Source organism: Myotis myotis, unplaced genomic scaffold, assembly GCF_014108235.1.
Source record: "Myotis myotis isolate mMyoMyo1 unplaced genomic scaffold, mMyoMyo1.p scaffold_m19_p_7, whole genome shotgun sequence".
Taxonomy (NCBI): Eukaryota; Metazoa; Chordata; class Mammalia; order Chiroptera; family Vespertilionidae; genus Myotis; species Myotis myotis.
The window spans coordinates 1,105,287-1,125,807 of record NW_023416379.1 but is presented as its reverse complement, the minus strand read 5'-3'; the positions used below and the strand labels follow the sequence as shown (position 1 = coordinate 1,125,807).

At 59.1% G+C, this 20,521-nt stretch overlaps 1 protein-coding gene across 4 annotated transcripts in view; it reads right to left on the bottom strand.

The window, feature by feature from the left end:
* The window catches only part of RPS6KA2 (ribosomal protein S6 kinase A2), a 104,950-nt gene that overhangs the window by 36,092 nt on the left and 48,337 nt on the right, over window positions 1-20,521 (bottom strand). For 2 of the 4 annotated variants that reach the window (XM_036317763.1, XM_036317764.1), the window contains exon 1: window positions 14,905-15,284. The exons of the other annotated variants lie outside the window; for them this stretch is intronic. In XM_036317763.1, coding sequence (XP_036173656.1) covers window positions 14,905-15,048 — 144 coding nt within the window. In that variant the 5' untranslated portion in view covers window positions 15,049-15,284. Of the gene's footprint in view, window positions 1-14,904; window positions 15,285-20,521 lie in introns of those variants that run through there. 4 annotated transcript variants of the gene reach the window in all.

The following is a 20,521-nucleotide window of genomic DNA, read 5'->3' as shown; positions in this document are numbered from 1 at the left end:
AGAGAAGCGCGGCCCGCGGGACCCACGGAGCTGGAGGAGGACGCACGGTCCCGGCGAAGCGCCCGGTAGCTGGTCGGCGGTGCAGTGGGGGAGCCGCCGTGAGAGCCGGTGCACCGTCCGGCCAAGCCCAGCTCCCGGCTCAGAAGGGGGCGCGGCTGGCGGGGCGCAGAGAACCAGGAGACTGTCCCTCCCAGGGAAACGAGGGGGAAGGTGGGTGTAAAAGAAGTGAAACACCAGGGAAAGTTAAGCTAAAACGTCCGAGACTTTAGGGGAAGAGGCAATGACCTTGTAGTTGCTAACGCACAGGACTGCAGCTCGAACAGGGGACACAGGCAACACCCATTCCCAGGAGCCTCTGCGTTTAACCAGCAGCACCGCCCGGAGGAGCTGGCGGGGCCGGGGTGAGGTGGGGTGGGGTGGTCCCGCCCCCTCTGCGCTCTGCTCGCCAGCGGCTGCCGTGCACAGGCCTGTCCTGGGCCTCCCTCCCCCCTCCTCTGCTTTGGCACCTTTGTCCCCGTCACAGGACCACGCGGTACTCGGCAGATGGAGCGTGTGTGCGAGCCGTGTTCGTCTTCCTGCAACACGGCCACGCTGCTCCCGTCTGAATGGGCTCAGGAGCGGCTCGGCGACATCTCCGGTCACACGCGCACAGGCTGCTGCCATTATTCCCACCGTCCTCTCCCGGCAGCAAGTCAACAAAGCCCCTCTCAGGAGGAGGGGGCATCGCGGGCCACGTGGGAGGGCGGCCTCTGCTGCCGGCTCTGACCCCGGCCCGTCCTCCTCGCCGGCCGCCTGCGGGGTCCCCACATGGGCAGACCGGGCAGGCGCCCATTGCCTCACAGGCAGCTGTGCTCTCACGGAAACGATCCGGAGACGCAGATGGACGGATGGAGTTTGCAAACCGAAGATGGACCCTCAGCCACGCAGGCGGCAGGGACGGGGCTGAGTTGGCTCTGTCCAAACTGTTGCAAAGCTGGTTCTGGGCGGAGAAGCTGGAGCCCGAAGAGCCTTGAATGTGGAGATGAGCCTTTGAACTTGGAGACATTTGGCTCCACAGCCTGGAGTCGCCACCAGCCCTCGGCCATGAGCTCCCGTCCATGTCTGTCCTCCCTCCCTTCTCCCTCCTCCCTCCTCCCTCCTCCGCTCCTGCCAGCTGGGGCGCAGCCTCCGCCCTCTCTGGACAGGCTCGGGGGCCCCTCGGGGCTGATGGGAGAGGAGGTGGGAGCAGGACAGCAGGGCCAGGTCACTCGCCCAGGTCAGCCGGGGAGGAGAACTGCCCAGCAGGCTCTCACAGCGTCACGGCTCCGAGGGGAAGGCCCCGGAAGTGGTGTTTGAAGAAGCTGAGCTGATCCCCAGGAGGCAGAGGTTTTTAGGACGGTGGGCTCTGACCCACAGGCGGGGACTGGGAGTGGCCGGGGCACAGCAGATCGGAAGCTGGGATGGGGGGGATCAGAGTCACCTAACGGAGCCGTCTCCTCCTTGTCTCTCCCGGGGCTGCCAGACAGCCGGTGACGGAGCGGTCGGCACGCTGTCCGGCCTTCGGGGAGACGCCCAATGAGGCGCTCTCGCGGCCACACCGAGGCGGATGGAGCAGTACTGGCTGGTGGCTTTTTCGCGGACCAAGTCCATCGAGGGGAGCAGCGAACCGCTCCTGCCCGCCAGGAGGGAGGTCTCTGTAGGCCGCGTCTCACACGGGCCGGGGGCGGGCTCCCGGAGCTGAAGGCACCGTCCACTTGCAGGCGGACAGGCGGACGCACAGCTCCGACAACACCGAGACGGCCAGGCTGGATTTAGCCACAATAACCAATCCCAAAACCAACGCCAGGTCTCATTCTTGGTAAACAGCTGCCGACCAGGAGCCAGACTAGCGACGGGCCATCGTCCACATGGGCTCAACGGTGTGACCAGGACGACGATGAGAAGCACATGCAGCAGGGGAGGTGACAGTGGGCGGGCAGATGGCATCGAATCCGCTGCTGCTGCTGGCCCACCCGCTGACCATCACACCTTTCCTGACCACCCGTCAGGTCAGACCCTTAGTCATGCGCCGTGGCCGCACACGGCTGGTCAGGGTCTGCCTGTCTTCCCAGCAGATGGGCTCCGAGGGCAGACACTGCTGTCTCCGTTCCTGGACTCTCTCCAAGGCAGTGCCAGCGCGAGGTGGGGCTGAAGGTGCCGCTCCCACCAGGGTCGCTTCCTCTCCGACAGGCTGCCGTAGGAATTCGGGGCGTCCCTCACTCTGGGGGGATTAGATCCCCTCACTTTGGGAATGTGAATGCTAATCTCTGACTCAGCACCTACAAGAAAGTCTTGCCCAATGGCTGGCTGAACAAGTGGATGGAGCACAAAGCGATGATTCTTTGAACACAGAAGTTGCTGTTCTCACCCCGTTTTCAGGACTCAGTCATAAAGCTGCACGCAGACCACTGGGACTAAAATGAAATTTCAAACGTGTAGAAATGGGCGGAAAAAGCTCTTTACTTCACAACGTGAATAGAAACAGCAAGTGGAATACGCGTGCTTTTTGAAAATGGTCTTCTCAAAACCAGTAGGAAATTAAATTCCAACCCTGAGGTCGTTTTTACTATATTATTCCTCTTGAAATCTGTCTTGCTCTTGCCTAGTGGACATCGGGAGCAACTTATTAAAATACCCTGAATATCCAGTACTTCTTAAAACCTCTTGCCCTCACCTGAAAAAGCTGGTGATAAACAACAACAAAAAAAGAGTTAAAATATAAAATTAAAAATCCCAGCTAACTGGTCTGCCTGGGCCCGACGGTGACTCCATGCAGGTCTCCCCTGGGCACCCACAGGCTGCAGGGCGCACAAGGAGGGAGGATAGACATGAAGCCGTGTGTCTTTCCTGGTGAGCAAGTGCACGCTGGCAGGTCCATGGGCCACAGCAAATGCTCCTAAGTCCCGTCACACAGCAAAGCACCATTCACCTGCAGGAGGGCAGCGACTGCAGGCTGCCGCCCAGCTCCCCCCAGTGCTCTGCACGGGTGCCGACTCCCGGCTGGCCCGGCGCCCCTCACTCGGAGACCCTCCCTTCCCAAGCTCACCATCCAACTCCCTCTCGGAAAATCGTGTCCGTCAGACTTTCTCGGAAGAGTCTGGCCGCAGAGAAGCTGCAACCAAGTCACCTCCTCTGCTTTGGGTCCCGGTTCCTGAGGCCCACGGTCCGTGGACACGTGTTCACTTTACCCACCAGCCCGCAGCCCTGGGTCTTCTCAGCCCTGGGCCTTCCCGCAGATTCCTGACGGCAGATCCCCACTGTGGTCCACGCCCGTGACCGAGACCCCACAGCCTCCGGTTACCCCAGGAGCATGACTGTCTCCTTAGTTACATTAGAAGCTCTGGGTCAGCAGAGCCTAAATGGTGAGATTGACTGCAAGTCCTCAAGGTCTGGCTTGGAACTTAAAATTGCTTGTTAAGGCTTAATGCCATTCGAATAGGACAACTTATATCTGGAAGTCTCCAGCAGACACTCCTCTGAGGTTTAAAATACCACGCTGTGTGGGCACTGAGATCCAGTGCGACATGATCGCGAAAAGCGAACACTCAGCCTCTGATGGAATCGGAGGGCGGCGTGGGGGCGGCACCTGAGCCAGAAACTCGGGCAGGACGCTCACACGCTCCCTCCCTGCATCCCCCAGAGTGTTGGCAAGGTGACCTCCGAACAAGCGGCACCAAGGCCTCAGGGACAGAGCAGCCCAGAGACTGCTTTCTGTGGGAATGAGACCCCAGAAACGTGGTGAATGGCCGCGATAGAGGGGCCTTCCCTGCCCAAGACCTCACCACCCACAGAGAAAGCGTTTTACTTTGCAGATTGATGTGAATTTAGCCTGAAGCGGAAACCACCAGCCATCAGATCCCCGGCTGGCCTCGGCCTCGGAGGTCCCGGCAGGCTCAGAACCCGGGTCAGCTCCACAGGAGAGTGAGCCCGCCCTGGCTGCCCACGGAGCTCTCACATCAGAGTCCCCAGTGCTTTTCGTTGAGCTGCAGCCCAGCTGGGCCTCCGGTTCCTGCCCACAGGAACATCAGATGGTGAGCACAGGACCAAGCACCTTTCTCCGGCCGGCCGTCTGCGCCCGCTGTTTGGAGGCCCGCAGAGCTCAGAGCTTGGAAAGTTCGAAGTGATGCCTTTGAAACGCGCCTCCCTGTCCACTGTGGGGGGGCCACGCTAAAGAAACCCCCGCCTTCCTCGTTTTATCCCATGAGAAGGGCGAGTAGCACCGTGAGTTTAATTCTGCACAAATGAATCCTGAACACACAGCCTGCTGGGAGTCTGGGTGACTGAGCAGGGCTGCGGGGGCCCGGGGGGGGGGCGGGGGGCGGGGGTTGACCTGTGAAGACCACAGCCATGGCACCGGTGCGGCAAACAAGCCATCAACAGAGCGAAAGGACGACCCACACAACGGGGAGGTGTTTGCAAAGTGTATACCTGACCAGGGACTCGGTCTGGAATATAGAAAGACCTCCGGCAACTCAACAGTAATTTTAAAAATCACCTAATTTTTAATATATATTTTTTTGTTGATTTCAGAGAGGGAGGGAGGGAGGGAAGGAGGGAGGGAGAGAGAGAGAGCAAGAGAGAGCGAGCGAGAGAGAAGGAGGGAGAGGGAGAGAAACATCAAGGATGAGAGAGAATCATGGATTGACCGCCTCCTGCACGTCCCACACTGAGGATCAAGCCTGCAACCCGGGCCTGTGCCCTGATTGGGAATCAAACCGTGACCTCCTGGTTCACAGGTCGATGCTCAACCCCTGAGCCACGCCAAACGGGAGTGACTTAGATTTCATGAAACTGTTTATGAAAAATATCGTCATGGCGCTCGAGGGAATTGAGAGAAAATGACTCCTGCGGTGCCTGAGAGACGAGGCTTCCTTGGGCCGAGCGCGTGCCCCTCTCCTCTCCAATTCCAGCGGAGTCAGTTCCAGGAAACGCCTGGAACTTTTCCCAGCCCCCAGCGGGCACCGGGGCAAGGACCCAGGACGCCTGCTGTGACGATGAGAGAGGGTCTCGGCGGGACGCAGCCCACTGGGGGCGCGAGTCCCGGGTGTGACCTCTGCCGTGGGAACAGCCCCCCGCTTCGCAGTGGGGTGACTGAGTGTGAGCTGCTAACAAGTACCTCCCCGGCCACGGGAACTTGTCCCGCCGGCGCTGCCAGTGCACAGGTGCTTGGCCCACACGCTCTCAGCTCACTCACCCGCCTGTGTGCGCGGGAGAGAGTATTCCTCCGCGAACCCCTGGTTACGGGTTCGGGGCCATTTCAAGGGGGGAGGGGACACCGAGTGACTCCGAGGCTCCTGGAAAGCAGGGCATCGTGACCACTGTTTGGATCTGGATGGCCTCATGGGGAAGGCGCCGTGGCAGGAGCTGGGGAGCCGAGCGCTGCTGTCCCCTCGGAGCCTAGGGAGCGCCCCCCCTTGCCCAGGTCTGTCCTTGGAGGAAAGCGCTCAGCCTCCCGCGTGGCCGTGGGGCTGGCAGTCGCTCTGGGGCTGTTCATTCTGTCTCTCCCACGGCTGACACACGTTTACACCAGGTCCTGTTTACCCCCATCCACACAACCGGAAGCTAAGGCTGCCTTTTAAAAATAGAGCGTGTACGAGCGAGAAACAGGAACTCAGCAGGGATGACGGGACAATGTGAGGCGGGTGTGCCTGGCGCTCCACTTCCGGAGCACAGAATGGGCTCAGCGGGTGCGGGCGCTCGCGGTGGACATCGGGGACACGGGCAAGGCAGAGGGGAGCCACGGTTCCTGCGGTTCCTGCGCTGTGGGATGCGCGGCTGGAGGTGAGACAAGGAAGCTGCTATTTAGTTCCTCCCCCGTGGAGAGATGCTGGTCTAGACTGGTGGTTCTCAAACTAGGGTTCCCTGGAAACCTGGAGTCCCGTGGCCTGGCCCCAGGAAGAGGGGGAGGCCACAGAAAGATAAGATCCCACGCACCCCAAGGGCTCTCCTCCATGCACTGCAGCCCCGCACGGATGCTTACATCAGGGCCCGAGCGGAGGCGGAGCCCAAACCCTGGTCTGCACCTGCGTTCAGGGTCAGTGCAGAGAGCACGCAGCTGCCTGGCCGCGGAGGCAGCGACCTGCCGTCTGAGAGATGACATCGTGGTGGCTGCAGGGCGGACGGCAGGGCGTGAGAGTCACACCGACCTGGGCGCATCGACACGCGCGGAGCACACGCTGAGTGGCCAGAAGCCGACTTCATTTGGGATGTGTCGTGTCGGGCGTGTCTTACTGGCTGTGACTGCCCAGCACTGGGGAGGCCGCCAACTGGGACAGTCGGGGCCCCGGGCGATGCCTTTCTACACTCCCCTCGGCACAAAGAGAAGCTACTCGCTTTGAATCGTACAGTCTTGTTCTCATTCCTGCTCTTTTCTTAAAAACAGGTAAAAACCTGGCTTCCTGACGCGTAGACGCCGACCCAGACTTGCTGTGGCGCCAGGCCACTCCAGGGACAAGTAAAGCGACGGCCAGGAGTACTACTCTCTTATTCCTGTTGGATTTCTCTCCGCTCCAGCCTTCCGTTATAGCTCCTTCCATGTTTGTCACCACAACATCTCTTACTACAAGGCGCTGCCAGGAGCGGCAAGGCCAGCGCCAGGTGCCGGGGAGAGGGGTCCCGGAGCGGCGGCCGAGAGGCGAGGTGTTCCTGCCGTGCGGCGCGAAGGTGGGAAAAGCGAGCCCTGTTCACACTCAGGCATCACGGAGGACGCGCGAGCGCGGTCTCTCCTGTGAATAACAGATACTCCCACCAACTCGGGCCCCGTGGCAGAGGGCGGACAGGAGATGATTCCGAAAGACGTAGCTGCCCAGCGCGGCCACGCGGACGCTGAGGACACCACTCACAGGAGAAAGCTCCTGGCGAACGCAGATAAAACGCTGGCAAGTAGGTCGCAGGCTTCGTGACTCCGACACCGAAGCAGGTGCTCACAGCCAGCGCGTGGCCACGCCCAGGGCAGAGGGCTGACGGCCTGGAGCCGCGTCGTCTGGTAACAGGTCCCTCCCGGTGATTTACCGAAGTATGACCGTCAGAGGCGGGGCCGGCACCGAGTTGGCCGTGAGGCAAAGGGAATGCAACGCAAAGCAACCGTGCTGCGGTGTTCTCACAAAACCCATTTCAGTAAATGAATCTGCGTAATCGTTTGTTATGTAGAGTTATAACTGGATAACTTTCGGAAGCGGGAGGCTAGGTATAATAGGCAGGACAGCTTTTCTAGAATAAATGCCCATTTCTATCTTGTTTAGAATCCTTCTTTGAGTTATTTACATAGTCTACATGTTAGACTGGAGATTTTTATGAGAAAGAAAAGTGCACAGAAAATGAACAAAAGCATCCTTACCCCCAAAGCACACGGAAGAATAAAGAATAACTGCAAACATAAAAATAATACACTTCATCTTTTCAATGAATTTTTAAAAACCTAATTTCAATTTCCCCATTTACCATCTCAATGAAACCGGAAAATCTGAAAACGTGTCTCTACTAACTATGTTTGGAAACGCACATTTAAAAGTATTATCTTTTCCAAATACACATGCTATGAAGACCCATCCATGTTCTTCCTGGTGAGGATCTGGCAGACTTCCACCAACATTTCCAAACTGGTGCCTACAGCACCTGCGTGCACAGACCCTCATGGACCCACAGCATCGGAGCGCCCCAGGCCAGCGCCCTCGCCTCTCCCTCCGGGAGGAGGGGGTGTGTGTGGGGTGCAGGGTGGGGGGCGTGCAGGGTGGGGGTGGGGAGCCCTGGGCATGCGCTGTGCCCGCCGCTGCTCAGGGCCCGCCGTGTATTGGGAAACAGGAGATGCGCCAACGGCATGTGGAGCACCACGTGTCTCCAAACGCACCAGAGAGCGGCCACGATGGCCTGCTGGCCCGGGAGAGCGACGTCCCTGGAGGGCTTGGCTCTGAAGGGCTTGGGGAAGTGCCCGAGACCTGGTGAGCTGCCGCGTGGGGGCTTTCGGCACAGACGCCGTGTCCTCCGTACACCCGTCCGGGGGCTCTGACAAACATTCCCAGGGGCCACAGTACCGTCTGACATTGTCCTCGGTTTCCGCCCCTGGGTGCCAGGCCCCGCCCACCAGTCCCAGGCGGGCTCGGGCAGGAGGCTCGTGGCCCCGGGATCCCGACGGTGACCGTGTGGCCACGAATCCTCCCCGGGGTCTCGCTTCCCCTGTCCGTCTCGTGTAGATCCTCTTTCTTCTGGCAACTGGGGCCGCAGCGGCCAACAGCCTAAGTGCCCACTTTTGGATTCATTTTTTGAACCTTACTACATTATATATATGTTTTTATTGATTTCAGAGAGGAAGGGAGAGGGAAAAAGAGATAAAAGCATCAGTGATGAGAGAGAGTCATTGATCAGCTGCCTCCTGCACGCCCCACACTGGGGATGGAGCCCACAATCCAGGCCTATGCCCTGACTGGGAATCGAACCCTGACCTCCTGGTTCACAGGCCGACGCTCAGCCACTGGGCCACGCCGGCGGGCTGAAGCTTACAGTACATGGGAGAGTAGAACAGCCGAAGGAGAAACAATTGTCTTCTGTAAAGAGCCAGAGCAGACCGTTTCTGCCAGCTGCCCTCCCTCTGCCGCGCTGAGCGCTGAGCCACGGGCTGACTCCCGCAGCGAGCGTGCGTCCCTGCTCCCCTCAGAGCGGCTTCTCCATGAATTATGTTTAACCCACAGCCACGTGGATGAAACCCTCGCTCTCGTAACCTTAACAGAGTTCCGGCTGGAACTGCGGCTCCTGGTGATAAGGCGAACCTGGAACACGTGTGCTCGGAGGGGAGGGAGGGGGCACCGAGGCCCACGCGTGCGGCGCCCGGAGCCCAGAGCAGGCTCTTCCCTGACGAGGCACGTGCCCTTGGCAAGCATTCGGTAACCTGGGCTGGCGTTATGACACGTGATCCCATGTCACAGGAGCGCGAAGGGGCGACGCGCCTGGGCAGGCCCGCAGGAGGGCAGGGAGTGTGAGGGGCCAGGCGGGGGCAGTCAGCCAGGGGGTCCGTCCAAGGCAGAGCGCAGGGCCCTGTGCCAGGCTCTGCGGGCGTTGGGGGCAGGAACACCGTCTGCGGGGCCGGGACCTTTGTGAACCAGACCTGGAGGAGGAGTGGCCGCTGCATTGGTGGCTGGAATTGAGCGGGCCTCCCTGATCAGCTGTCCTGGGCGCCTTTAACGGGTCTCAAGGGGCACGTGCAAACCCACTGACTGCTACTGTCTGACACTCGCCAAAGACGCGAGGAGACTCCTCAGGGACCCGCAGAGGGAGAGGGATGAGCCCAGCTCCAAGACCATGAGGAAGAGGGGGATTCAAGGCTGGGGGACGGGGGGCGGGGCGGAGGGGGGCAGCGGTGGATGGAGATGTCCTAAGGGACAGCCGAGTCTCTCTAAGCCAGGGGTGGGGAGCTTTTTCCTGCCGGGGCCATTGGATATTTATAACATCGCTCACGGACCACACAGAATTATCAGCTTAAACATGAGCCTGCTCCATCTGGTCAAACATTTAATCACCTCACCCCAATGCCTCGGCAGGGCCAGACCAGATGGATTTGTGGGCCTTATACGGCCCGCGGGCCGGACGTTCCCCACCCCTGCTCTAAACTGACCCCCCGGGTCCTTGCTGAGGCATTGCCTGGGGGAGGGTGGGAGGAGAATTAGGTCAGAAATTGAGGGCGATCACGGATGGGGGGAGGGAGGGGTCCTCTCTAAACCCACTCAGCAGGATTCTTGCTAAGTGGGGTGTGCAGGCCCCACAGAGGTCGAGGAGAGGGTTCAGGGTTGCTGGGTAGAGTTTGGGGGACAGTCCTTGTCCATGCACATCCTGTGGTTCCAAACACCGGCTCCCGCTGGGGGACCTCCTTGGCCGGCGGGGTGCGGCCTCGCGGCTAACGCAGCCACACCGGGACGGCTCCTGGCCGCTCGCCCGCGTGGAGGCTCTGACAGCTGCAAACCCCAGATGCGGAGCGGTGGTTTGCACTGAACATGCTTGTGTCTGACCTGCTTGCTTCAGTCACGCTGCAGCTTAACCAGTTGCTGGTAATTCCCACTTGCCTTTAATTTCTTGGCTTTTACAGTGTAAATACATCAGCAAACATAGAACGCGGGGGGTGGGGGTTTGTGGGTGCAGCACAACCTCTCCCAGCTCCGTCAGCTAAAAGCAGAGCCTCCCAGAGACGCTCTGAGCCGGCAGTGCCCGGCTAGCTTCGCTGATGTGACCAGCACGGACCTCGGGGGACGCTGAGGAGGGTCTCGGCCGCTGGTCCCACTTCACACAGACGAACCCGTCCTAGCCTCCCCACATTCAAAGCCGCGCTTTCCCTTAGACACGCGTGTCCTGACGGTCCACCGGCACTTAACGCGCCTCCCCTCCATCTGCATTTATGTTTCTTGCAACCCTCACTAGAGCAGCGGTTCTCAACCTGTGGGTCGCGACCCCTTTGGGGGTTGAACGACCCTTCCACAGGGGTCGCCTAAGACCATCGGAAAACACATCTATAATTACATATTGGTTTTGTGATTAATCACTGTGCTTTAATGATGTTCAATTTGTAACATGAAATTGGGGGTCACAACATGAGGAGCTGTGTTAAAGGGCCGCGGCGTCAGGAAGGGTGAGAACCACTGGTCTAGATGCTCCGTTCACCGAGGGCAGAGACCAGCCTTTCCCGCATCACTCAGCGCGAGGCACACGGTGTACACGCTGTGCACGACTCGAGCGGGTGACAACTGAGCCAAAAAGTAAAACTCTCCTCCCAGCAGCAGTTTCCACGATCGCATCCCAGGTTTCGTCCTTACTCCCCTCAACTGTCCTTCAGTCAGAATGTCAAACACAGGTCACAGGGCCAAGTCCGGCCTGGGGGACCCGCCGAAGCAGCCACCCCAGAAGGGAACGGAGGGTGATGCCTTTAGGGAACTGGTAGAAACTCTGACCCTGAGTAACTCCTGTCACTTTCATTCATCCTAAGCCCAAACCCTTCCCGCCAGCCCGTCGCCTGGCCCAGCCCCGCCCGGCGTGGAGCTTGCGTGGCCCGTCCTGCCTTCGGTGGCTCTCGGGACACGGGAGCCGAGTGGGAGGACTCTTCCCCGAAGCTCGGCCACGTTGGGACATCAGCCTGGGCGTTCCTGGCTCTGGAAGCCGCCTGAGCTCACGGGGCCGCGAGGGCACCCGCACTCGGGCAGGGCAGGGCCTCCGGGTGGCGCTCGGGCAGGACGAGGAGCGCTGCCAACCCGGGAAGCGGGTACGCATCCGCAGCTGACCGTGCTGCCCAGCGCTTCCACCGTCCAGCCCCACGCTCGGTCCTCACACGTCGTCTTAACCCCGGGAGGGAGGGCTAGTGCACACCCATTTCACAGGAAGAAAAGCGAGGCTAGAGCTTCCGAAAGGCAGAAGCCAGAGTGCAGTTACAGTGCCTCTGAGGCAGAGCCCGTCACCGGGACGTCCTCATGCCCAGAGAAGGCTCTCAGGGTAACCAGGCCGTGGAGCACATTCCAAAGCACCCCCAGAGCGATTCCCTTTTAAAAATTAAAACAGCCTCCTCCTGCCTCATCTGAGATATGGCGAAGGCCAACACCACCGCCAAGATGTCTACAGTGACTCCCAGGCAGCTCTTCCGTTAGGGACTTCCTTTAAGCACTTCAGGAGGAGGGCACACGCAGTCCCTGCTCCCTGGGCTCCGTGTTCTCATCTATAAAATGGGCTGATGCATGAGCGGGGGCTGGGGTCCTCAGGCAGCGCTGTCAGTGCCCTGAAGTCACAGCTTTCTGGGGGTGAGGGCCTGGCAGACACCTTCCCAGCACGCGGGCGGGCAGAGGAGTTTATGCAAGGTACGCCATCTCCCCCGAGAGAGCCCAGAACCGCCCCTCCGGGGTTACCCATGTGGCCATCTCAGTCAGCGCGACGCTACCAAACTGTTTAAACTGTGGCTCATAAGCTGCTCCCAGGCCGGGTTAAGCAGCCTGGCTTCTCTGCTGGTTAGAGTTCGCCCAGTGCTGGGCTCTAGATGTGAAGTGAAACTTAAAAGCGAGCACGAAACATTGTCTCTCCCGGCAGCCTTTTAAGTAAAGATGATGTTGTTTTAAACTTAAAGTAACGACTGCCACTTTCCCGTTCTTGTCACTAGATTTTGAATTTCAAAAAACAAAAATTTTAAATTATATATATACTTGAGGCCCAGTGCCCTCTCGCAATCCAGGACCCCCTCGGGGGATGTCAGACTGCTGGTTTCGGCCCGATCCCCACAGGCCAGGCCGAGGGACCCCACCGGTGCAGGAATCCATGCACCAGGCCTCTAGTATGCATATAAGATCTTTGGTTAATCTCTTTCCACCCTCCCCCTTGCCTCTGAGATTCATCAGTCTGTTCCATGTTTCCATGCCTGTGCGTTGAGCATCTGCCCCCTGGTGGTCAGTGTGCGTCATAGCTACCGGTCGAACGGTCGCTTAGGCTTTTATATATATATTGATTTCAGAAAGAAAGGCAGAGGAAGAGAGAGAGAGAGAGAAACATCAATGATGAGAGAGAATCATTGATCGGCTGCCTCCTGCACATCCCACACTGGGGATCAAGCCCAAAACCTGGGCATTGAACCATGACCTCCTGGTTCATAGGTCGAGGCTCAATTACTGAGCCATATGGGCTGGGTTCCACATATATTTAAAAATATAAATTTCAAAGAAACAACAAACTTTTTTTTTGGCCAAATGTGTTATCTTTTTCATGAGTCCAAACACAGGAAATATGCGTCTGTTGAGTGTTTTATTCAACCTCAGATTGAGACAGCCCCACCTCCTAGATTCTACCTTCTTGGTGAGTGGTTCCAGCGTAGAACCTGCTGCAAGCAGGCGACCAGAGGCAGGCTTCCCTGGGAAACGACAGGAGGAGCTGGGCAGGAATATGGACCAGCGCCCAGGCCAGCCACTTGCTGGGTCCCCGAGACGGGGAGGCACCCTGAGGCCCGGATCTGGGTCCTGTCTCTCGGGCTACGATGCCCAGAAAAGGGCAGGCCCCGAGGCAGGTCCTGGGCAAACATGTGCAGAGTGAATTACTTGGTAAGCTTTCAGCAAGGCCCCAGTTTGTCAGGCTTTTGCCCCAGCAGTAGCATGTGGGTGTCAGACAGCCTACCCACGGTTTCAGAAGCATCCCTGGCAGAGGCTGGTGAGCGCACATGCGGGAGTGGAGAGCCGTGTCAGTGCTGGTCAGAGCTATCAGTTATTAGTTGTTAGTTATTAATTAGTTATTAGTGGTGCTGCTCTCCAGCGCCGGGCGCCGGCCGCGGGTGGGGTGAATGCTCCCTGGTTGCGTGTTGATGGACCCATTTCTCCCCAATGGTCAGCCCTGCGGCTCTGACGTTCAGCAGTGGTTTTCACAAACGTCATGGTCACACTGACGAGCTGTCATCTCTAAACCCTCCACGAGGCCCCATGATATTTGTGCGGGGCTCACACAGCCCAGTTCTCCGCGGAACCCTAATCCCAGGGCCAGCGCACCTGCTGTCGATTCCTAACCCTCCGGGGTCCCCAGGGGTCTCCCTGAGCCCCGGGAGCCGCTCACCCGTGTGCCTCCCCTCGGGAAGGATGAATGAGCGGAGAAGGCAGCTGTGCCACAAGCCCGGTGCCTGGGTGAGTCAGGGTGCATCAGGGATAAGGTGAGCGCTGCTGGGAGGCTCTCTGTCAACTCGCGCTGTAACGCACCCAAGACCCAGGACAGGACGCATCCCCGTGAACCAATGTCCCATCTGCCCGCCAGCTCGGCGAGCCGCCCCATGATCTCACTATTAAGTTGCATTTGTTTGGAAAGACATTTTCCCGTCGTAAACCAGCCGATAAGACCCTTTCCGACGCTTTAAATTCGCTTTAAATTCGAGGCCATAACAGAAACTTCTGAAAGCAGTCCTTCCCTCTGCTCTCCTGTCTGCCCCTGAGCTTTGCCCAAAGGTCTCCATTGTCACCAAGCCCTGCTGTGTCTCACATCGTGGCCGCTTGAACAAAGAAACCGAGATGAAGAATGGGACTTTGTTCCCACGGACTCGACTTCCCTAGAAACAGACGAGCCAGACCTCCCAGGGGACGCCAGCCTGTGGCCAGCAAGGACCCTCCCAGGAAACCTCCCCAGGGAGGACGCCCTGCCCACCGCCCCCTCCATCCCCGCGGCTCTTTCCACTTGAACGTATTTCACCGTTTCATCATCTATAGATTCAACAACGCGATGTGGACACGGGGCTGCAGAGAATAAGATTGGGTTGTTGAATAAAAAACACATCGGAGAAGCGTCCACGGATGACTGGGAACCCGAGGACCGCAAAGGAGGGACAGGGGCAGGGACAGGAACAGGGCAGGTTCTCCCGGGTCCGGTCCGGGGAATGGGTCTCAGCCCCGCACCTGCAGGGAGGGGTATTGCATCAGCACTCGCGGCCGGCCGCCTGGCTGGTGTGGCTGAGCATCCATCCGTTCTTGCGCCCTCTCCCCTGACTCAAACCCACCAACGATCCATCGGCACCGAGCGGGGTACTTTGTGCGGCTCCGGGCGGCGGTCACATAAACCCACCCGCATGGCGCAGGGCAGGGCTGGGAGGTCCTGCACTCGGGGCTTCCGAGGGGCGCCCCCCAGGAACCGGCCAGCCCTCCTCACCGAGCACCGAGGTGACGCCCGAAGCCTGCCCCGACCGCGGCCGGTCCCGTGATCACCAAGTCCCAACAATACCCGTGGGTCTGAGGGAAACCGGACCAGCTCTCCGACAACTTCAGCGCTCGGACCGGCAGGCGTCTGTGGGGCGGGCGCCGTGCATGTGACAATGGGCAGGGCTCGGATGGCCGGCGACCGCCCGCAGCATCTCCGGGCGCGAGGCGCGGCGCGGACCCGGACCCTGCGCGCACGGGGGCGACGCGTTACCTCGAGCCGACCGAGGCTGGAGCTCTTGGAGCGCGACTTCCTGCGCAGGTACACGGAGAAGAACCTGCGCACCGTGAACTTCTTCATGCTCAGCTCCATCGCCCGCGCGCAGCCGGGAGGAGCCGCAGGCCCGGGAACGCGCATCCCCGGCGCAGCCCCGGCGCGGCGGTTAGGTCCGCGGGCGGGCGCGCGTGGCCGGGGAGCCCGGCGGGGCGGCCATCCGCGCGGGGCACGGGCTGCGGCCACAAAGGGCAGGCCGGGCGGCCACAGCGGCCGGTGCCAGCGATCCCTCCTCCTCCTCTTCCAGCCCCTCCAGCTGCTGCCTCGGGGCGAGGACCCGGCAGCTCCACCTTCGCCAATCAACACCCGCCGCCCCGGGCGCTCCCGCCTCTTTCTCCAACCCCGCAAAGACCAGCCCCAAGCAACCCCGCCCATCTCCGCCTACTACGGCCAATCAGCGCCCGTCGCCACGCCCAGCCACACCCACTCCTTGTTCTCCTGCGCTGCCGCCAATCAGCGCCCACCGCTCCACGCCAGGCGCTCACTCCTCCCCCGCCCCCTTCCTTGTCGGTAGTACTCACTCCCTGCAGCGCCGCCCCGCCCCCGCCCCGCTCCCGCCAATCAGCGCCCTCCGTGGCGCATGCCTAATGAGCCCCGCCCAGTACAGCCCGCTGCGCCGCCCGGTGGGTGGGGCGGCCGCTTGCTGTGTCTGCGCTGGTTCTCGCTCTGGGGTCTGGGTTCTGCTCCATTAATCCTGCGGGTGCTCGTTCCAGCTTAAGGGTGTCAGTATGTTTCCTTTTCTTAAAACAGACATGTGCACACTTCGGCACAATGTTCTTCTGTGCCGAACAAAACTTTAATTTTTGATTAGCCAACACTTATAGGGAATGGAACCAAATCCGGGGGCGCGTGCGCTCTGCACCCCCTTCCCCCCTCCCCCGCCCTGCAGGGGGCGCCCAGCGGCGGAGGCCCACCCGCCACTCCCCGGTGATGAGAAGATCCCCACGTGGTCGGGGACCGGGCCGCGGCTGGGAAAGCCGCCCTTGGCAGTGGCTGGAGAACAAAGACACATCCGTTCTCCCTGACCTTCGACTCCATATATAGAATATTATCCGAACGCGTGACCCAGCAGGGCCTGCAGGAGCGTGTCCGGAGGCTGGGCTCTCAGGCCAGCTGCTGGGTGCAGGCGGCAAGGGATTTGCCTTAAAGGGAAACAGGCTTTTTTTCTACAAATGCTTGCCGGAGGGCTGGAGGCAGTCCCAGCTCTGTCTTGTTTATCTTGTGCAATGTCCACGTGTTCAGTGTAAGCTGAAGACCGGGCCCAATGATCTCATTAGCATACGGCCACCCTCCCTAACCCTGCAGTTAGGCGGGCAGCAAAAGCTGCACGAATACCTGTGACAGGCGACCTGTGCTAAAGTGACAGGTGACCCCAAGGAGAGCTGGCAAGTTCACGCTGCGTCAGGTCGCAGGCGAGGTCTCGGGGTTAATGGGCGCTGCAGGCCCAGCGGCCAGCACGGAGGGTGTATGTGGATGCGGGCGCTGCACCACCTTACTCGGTGGACGTGGCTCAGTGGCATGCTCTGTGTTCCCACAGGGAATCAACAGTGAAAATACGTGTCAAAATTGGTTCCTGCTTCCCTGCAGGGTTCTGCTGGAGAGCGATCATTCCTGCTCTGGGAACCAGCTTCTCACCCGCCCTCCCCCCCCACCGCCGTGGTCAGCCCCCCCCCACACACACACGCACCCCACTCTGGCACCCCAGCTCTCAGCAAATGCGAAGACAGGTGGGGTATGCCCTGGTGCTGCTCTGGCAAAGAGAGCAGCTGACAGACACTGGACCGGCTGGTCACCAGCTCCGGGACCAGGGAAGGGCCATCTCCACTGAGCTGCTGGGGGGGGGGGGGGCGGAGGGGGACTAGCCAGGCCGGACCGCACAGTGTGCCCACTGCCAGCTCAGGGCACAGGCCTGGGTGTGACGGGCTGGAAAGGAAACATCTTCCGGGACAGCCATGACTCCCCCAAACGTGGATGCAAGGACTGCCCTACTGAACGTGGACAGCCCCAACAACAAGAGAAAAGGAAGCTTTCGTATTGCACCTGGGAGTGCCTGTCGTGGCTAGGACACATCTGCTGCCTTTGTCCTGGTAAGACAGGTGGGTCAACCTCCCTGCAGCCACCCATCGGCCACACTGCCCGTGTCTCTACAACAGTGGCTCTCAACCTTCTGGCCCTTTAAAAACAGTTCCTCATGTTGTGACCCAACCATAACATATTTTCGTTGCTACTTCATAACTGTCATGTTGCCACTGTTATGAATCGTCATGTACATATCTGATATGCAGGATGGTCTCAGGCGACCCCTGTGAAAGGGTCGTTTGCCAAAGGGGTCACAACCCACAGGTTGAGAACCGCTGCTCTACAAGGAAGCCCTCAGACCACCATGCCAGGGGGTGCCAGGCCCGTGCACCTGGGTCCGAATGCTGGAGGAGGACAGTGAACTTCACAAAGGCTGATGCCCAGATGAGGGGTGCGGGGCCTGGGGAGGGGACACGGAGCTTGGCGCACCCGTTACCTCTGCTTGTTGCCTGAGTTTCTCTCGGACCTAAGCACAGACCATGGACTGGCCCCCGCGGCTCCTTCCATGTCTAAGAGCACGGGCGGGCAACAGGCACTCCATTCAGGCCGAGCGATGACTGTGGGTCACCTCCAAGCCCTGGGCTGGGCTCGCGTTAGGGATGCAGAAGCGGTCACATGGCCTGACCTCCGATGTCCACGTGGCGTGGGAGAGAAGGAAAGTGAGCAGACACCCACAATGACCTTTGTATGCAAAGCGAGGAGACATGTGAGAAACGCTATGTGCTCCAGCCAGTGTGGCTCAGTGGTTGAGCACTGGCCCAGGAACCACGAGGTCATCTGTTTGATTCCCAGTCATGGCACGTCCCCGGGCTGCAGGCTCAATCCCCAGCGGGGGTGCGTGCAGGAGGCAGCCAGTCCATGATGTTTCTCTCTCATCGATGTTTCTATTTCTTTATCCTTCTCCCTTCCTCTCTAAAAAAAAAAAATCAATAAAAACCTATTAAAAATATCTAAAAATTTAATTATAAAATAATTGAAAAAAAAGAAAAGAAATGCTATGTGAATGGAGATAAATGAGAAGTCGATCCTAACTGGAGAAGTCTGGGGGGGGGGGCATTTGGGGTGACTCCTGGGGTTGAGGAGACATGCCTGGCAGGTAGGGAGGCGGGCCCTGCAGGTCAGGGTGACTGAGGACTTGGCACAGACAGGACCTCGTGATGACTAATGAACAGTCCTACCCAGTCCCCAAGACACAGGCGGTATAAAATTTCAACATTTCAAGGACAAATAACGCTGCCAATTAAGCAGATGCTGAGCTGTTCCCCAGCCGGGGAGACCCACTCTCCGGAGAACAGGATGCCCTGGGCGGGGAGGGGCGCCTCCCTCGTTGCCAGCCCCACCATGACATCTGTTGTCTGCGGGGACGGAGCACCGCGCAGGGGTGAACGCTGCTCAGGCACAGAGGGGCTGTTCGCCGCGTGACCTCTACTCCCAGGGCTTGTGTGGGAGGGGCGTGTGGCAGCTCCCGCAGGCCAGAGGGGCCGCAGGAGGCAGCTCTTCTCACCCCGCCTGTTCCCGGGGAGCTTTGCGAGGAGGACGGACAGCAACGGAGCGTCTGGTCTAACCGTATAGACCAGGGGTGGGGACCTTTCTCCTGCCGGGGGCCACTGGACCTTTATGACATCACTAACGGCCATACACAACGAGCCACTTACGCATGAGCCTGCTCTATCCGGTCAAACCCTTCACTAACGCCCCCCAACGCCTCGGCAGGGCCAGGCCAAATGGCCGCTCCTCACCCGGGTTTATACGGAAACAGCAGTGAGTGGAGAAACGAGGAGCGACTTTGGGCCGGTCAGAGCCTATGCACAGATCACAGAGGGACTTTGAAAGGGGGGGGTCGGCAGGAAGAGGAAACAGATTGAACTATAGCAGGAAGGGTGTCTGCGTCTTAAAAGGAAAAATAAAGCCCTCATCGCAGGGAAGTCTCTCGAGACCTGGAACGGGCACAAAGGAGGACGGGTCCCTGCTGACATTCTTTTCAGCAAATGTGCACCTTTTAGAGAGACTTTGTAGGCATCGCAGCAGGTCCGGCACGAAATGCTTCCATCGAGATGCACACCTACGAGAAACGCTCAGGGCGTGAGCACAGGGGGTGTAGGCTCGGCCCATCGCCCCCTTGCCCCAGTCAGAGGGAGGAGGCGGGCGGGCCCCAATCTTGGCTCTCCATGGATTACACGTGTGGAAGCGGTTTCCTGAGACACAGAGAAGTGCTGGATAAACGAGGGGAAATCCTCACCCTTTGAAAGCATGGCTGATCCAATAGTAAGTGGGGGGAACGAATTTAGGCCAAAAATGAGGCTGAGGCGCTATTCCCCGGTGTTGTGAGGGGCACCTGTCCTGGAGTCTGTCAGTCCCGTGCCCTGTGGCCGAGGTTTCCCAGGCCTGGAGAATGGGGGGTGGGGGGGACTGGAGAAGGCCGGCCACAGGCGGGAGGGGAGAGAGCCCCTGCAGAGGGTAGGACCCTCGCGGGGCGCACTGTGAGGTGAGCCCCTCCTGTGCGCCTGGAGGCGGCGAGAGAGGGGGCTCTTTCCTCCCAGATTCCTGCAGCTCCAGTGGGAGGCCATGCCCCTCCCCACTTCCCGCTCCCCAGGGCAGGAGGGGGCGGCCTGAAAAACGCCCAGCCAATGGCCAATTGCCTTTTCAAAGGGCCAGATGGAAGCACCCCAAGGACCAGGCACAGCAGCGTCAGTCCCCTGAGACGCGCCTTAGACCTGCCTCAAAGCTCAGATGCAGAGAACGGCTGAGGGACGCAACCCACCATCACAAGTGCAAATACGCCAGGAAATGAGCTACTCCGAACGGGAGTCAGCAGACATAACAGACTGCAGAATCAGACTGTGAGACGCAGGGGTTGACATTTTTGTATAAATAATGTAAAATGTCTGCTTAATATGTTTAAAAAACAGAAAGGGGGCTTGACAGCATTCCAAAGAAGTTAGAGATGATACAACAATCAAGCCGATTTGTGAACGTAAGTGAAACTCTAAAAATTAAACTATAATACTTTAAATTAAAAAAACTCAATAGATAAACAGCAGTGTAGACCAAGTCCAAGAAAGGGTTAATAAAGGAAAAAGTCAGATCTGCTGAAAAGCGACAGAATGAAAACCAGAAAGTCAAAAACACGGGACGTAAGAAGGGCAGGGTGAGCGGTACGGAAGCCGGAGAGAGAAGCAGCCAGCCTGCCTCTGCGTCTCAGCGCGAGAGGCCAGGACAGGAGTGGGCAGGGCCGAAGAGGGGCGACAACAGTGGGGGGCACTTAGGGTTCATAAAACACACCAATCCTCGTGTGCCCAAATGTTAAGAATTAAGTAAAAATAAACCCATACCTACGTACAGCCTATTAAATCTTCAGAATGCCAAAAACAGACCCCCCCCCAAAAAAAAACCCACCAGAGATGAGACAGATTGCCGGGAGCCGGTCCATCCTTGCTGTTTCAAGGGACCTGGCATATATGGCATACTGTTCTTAATA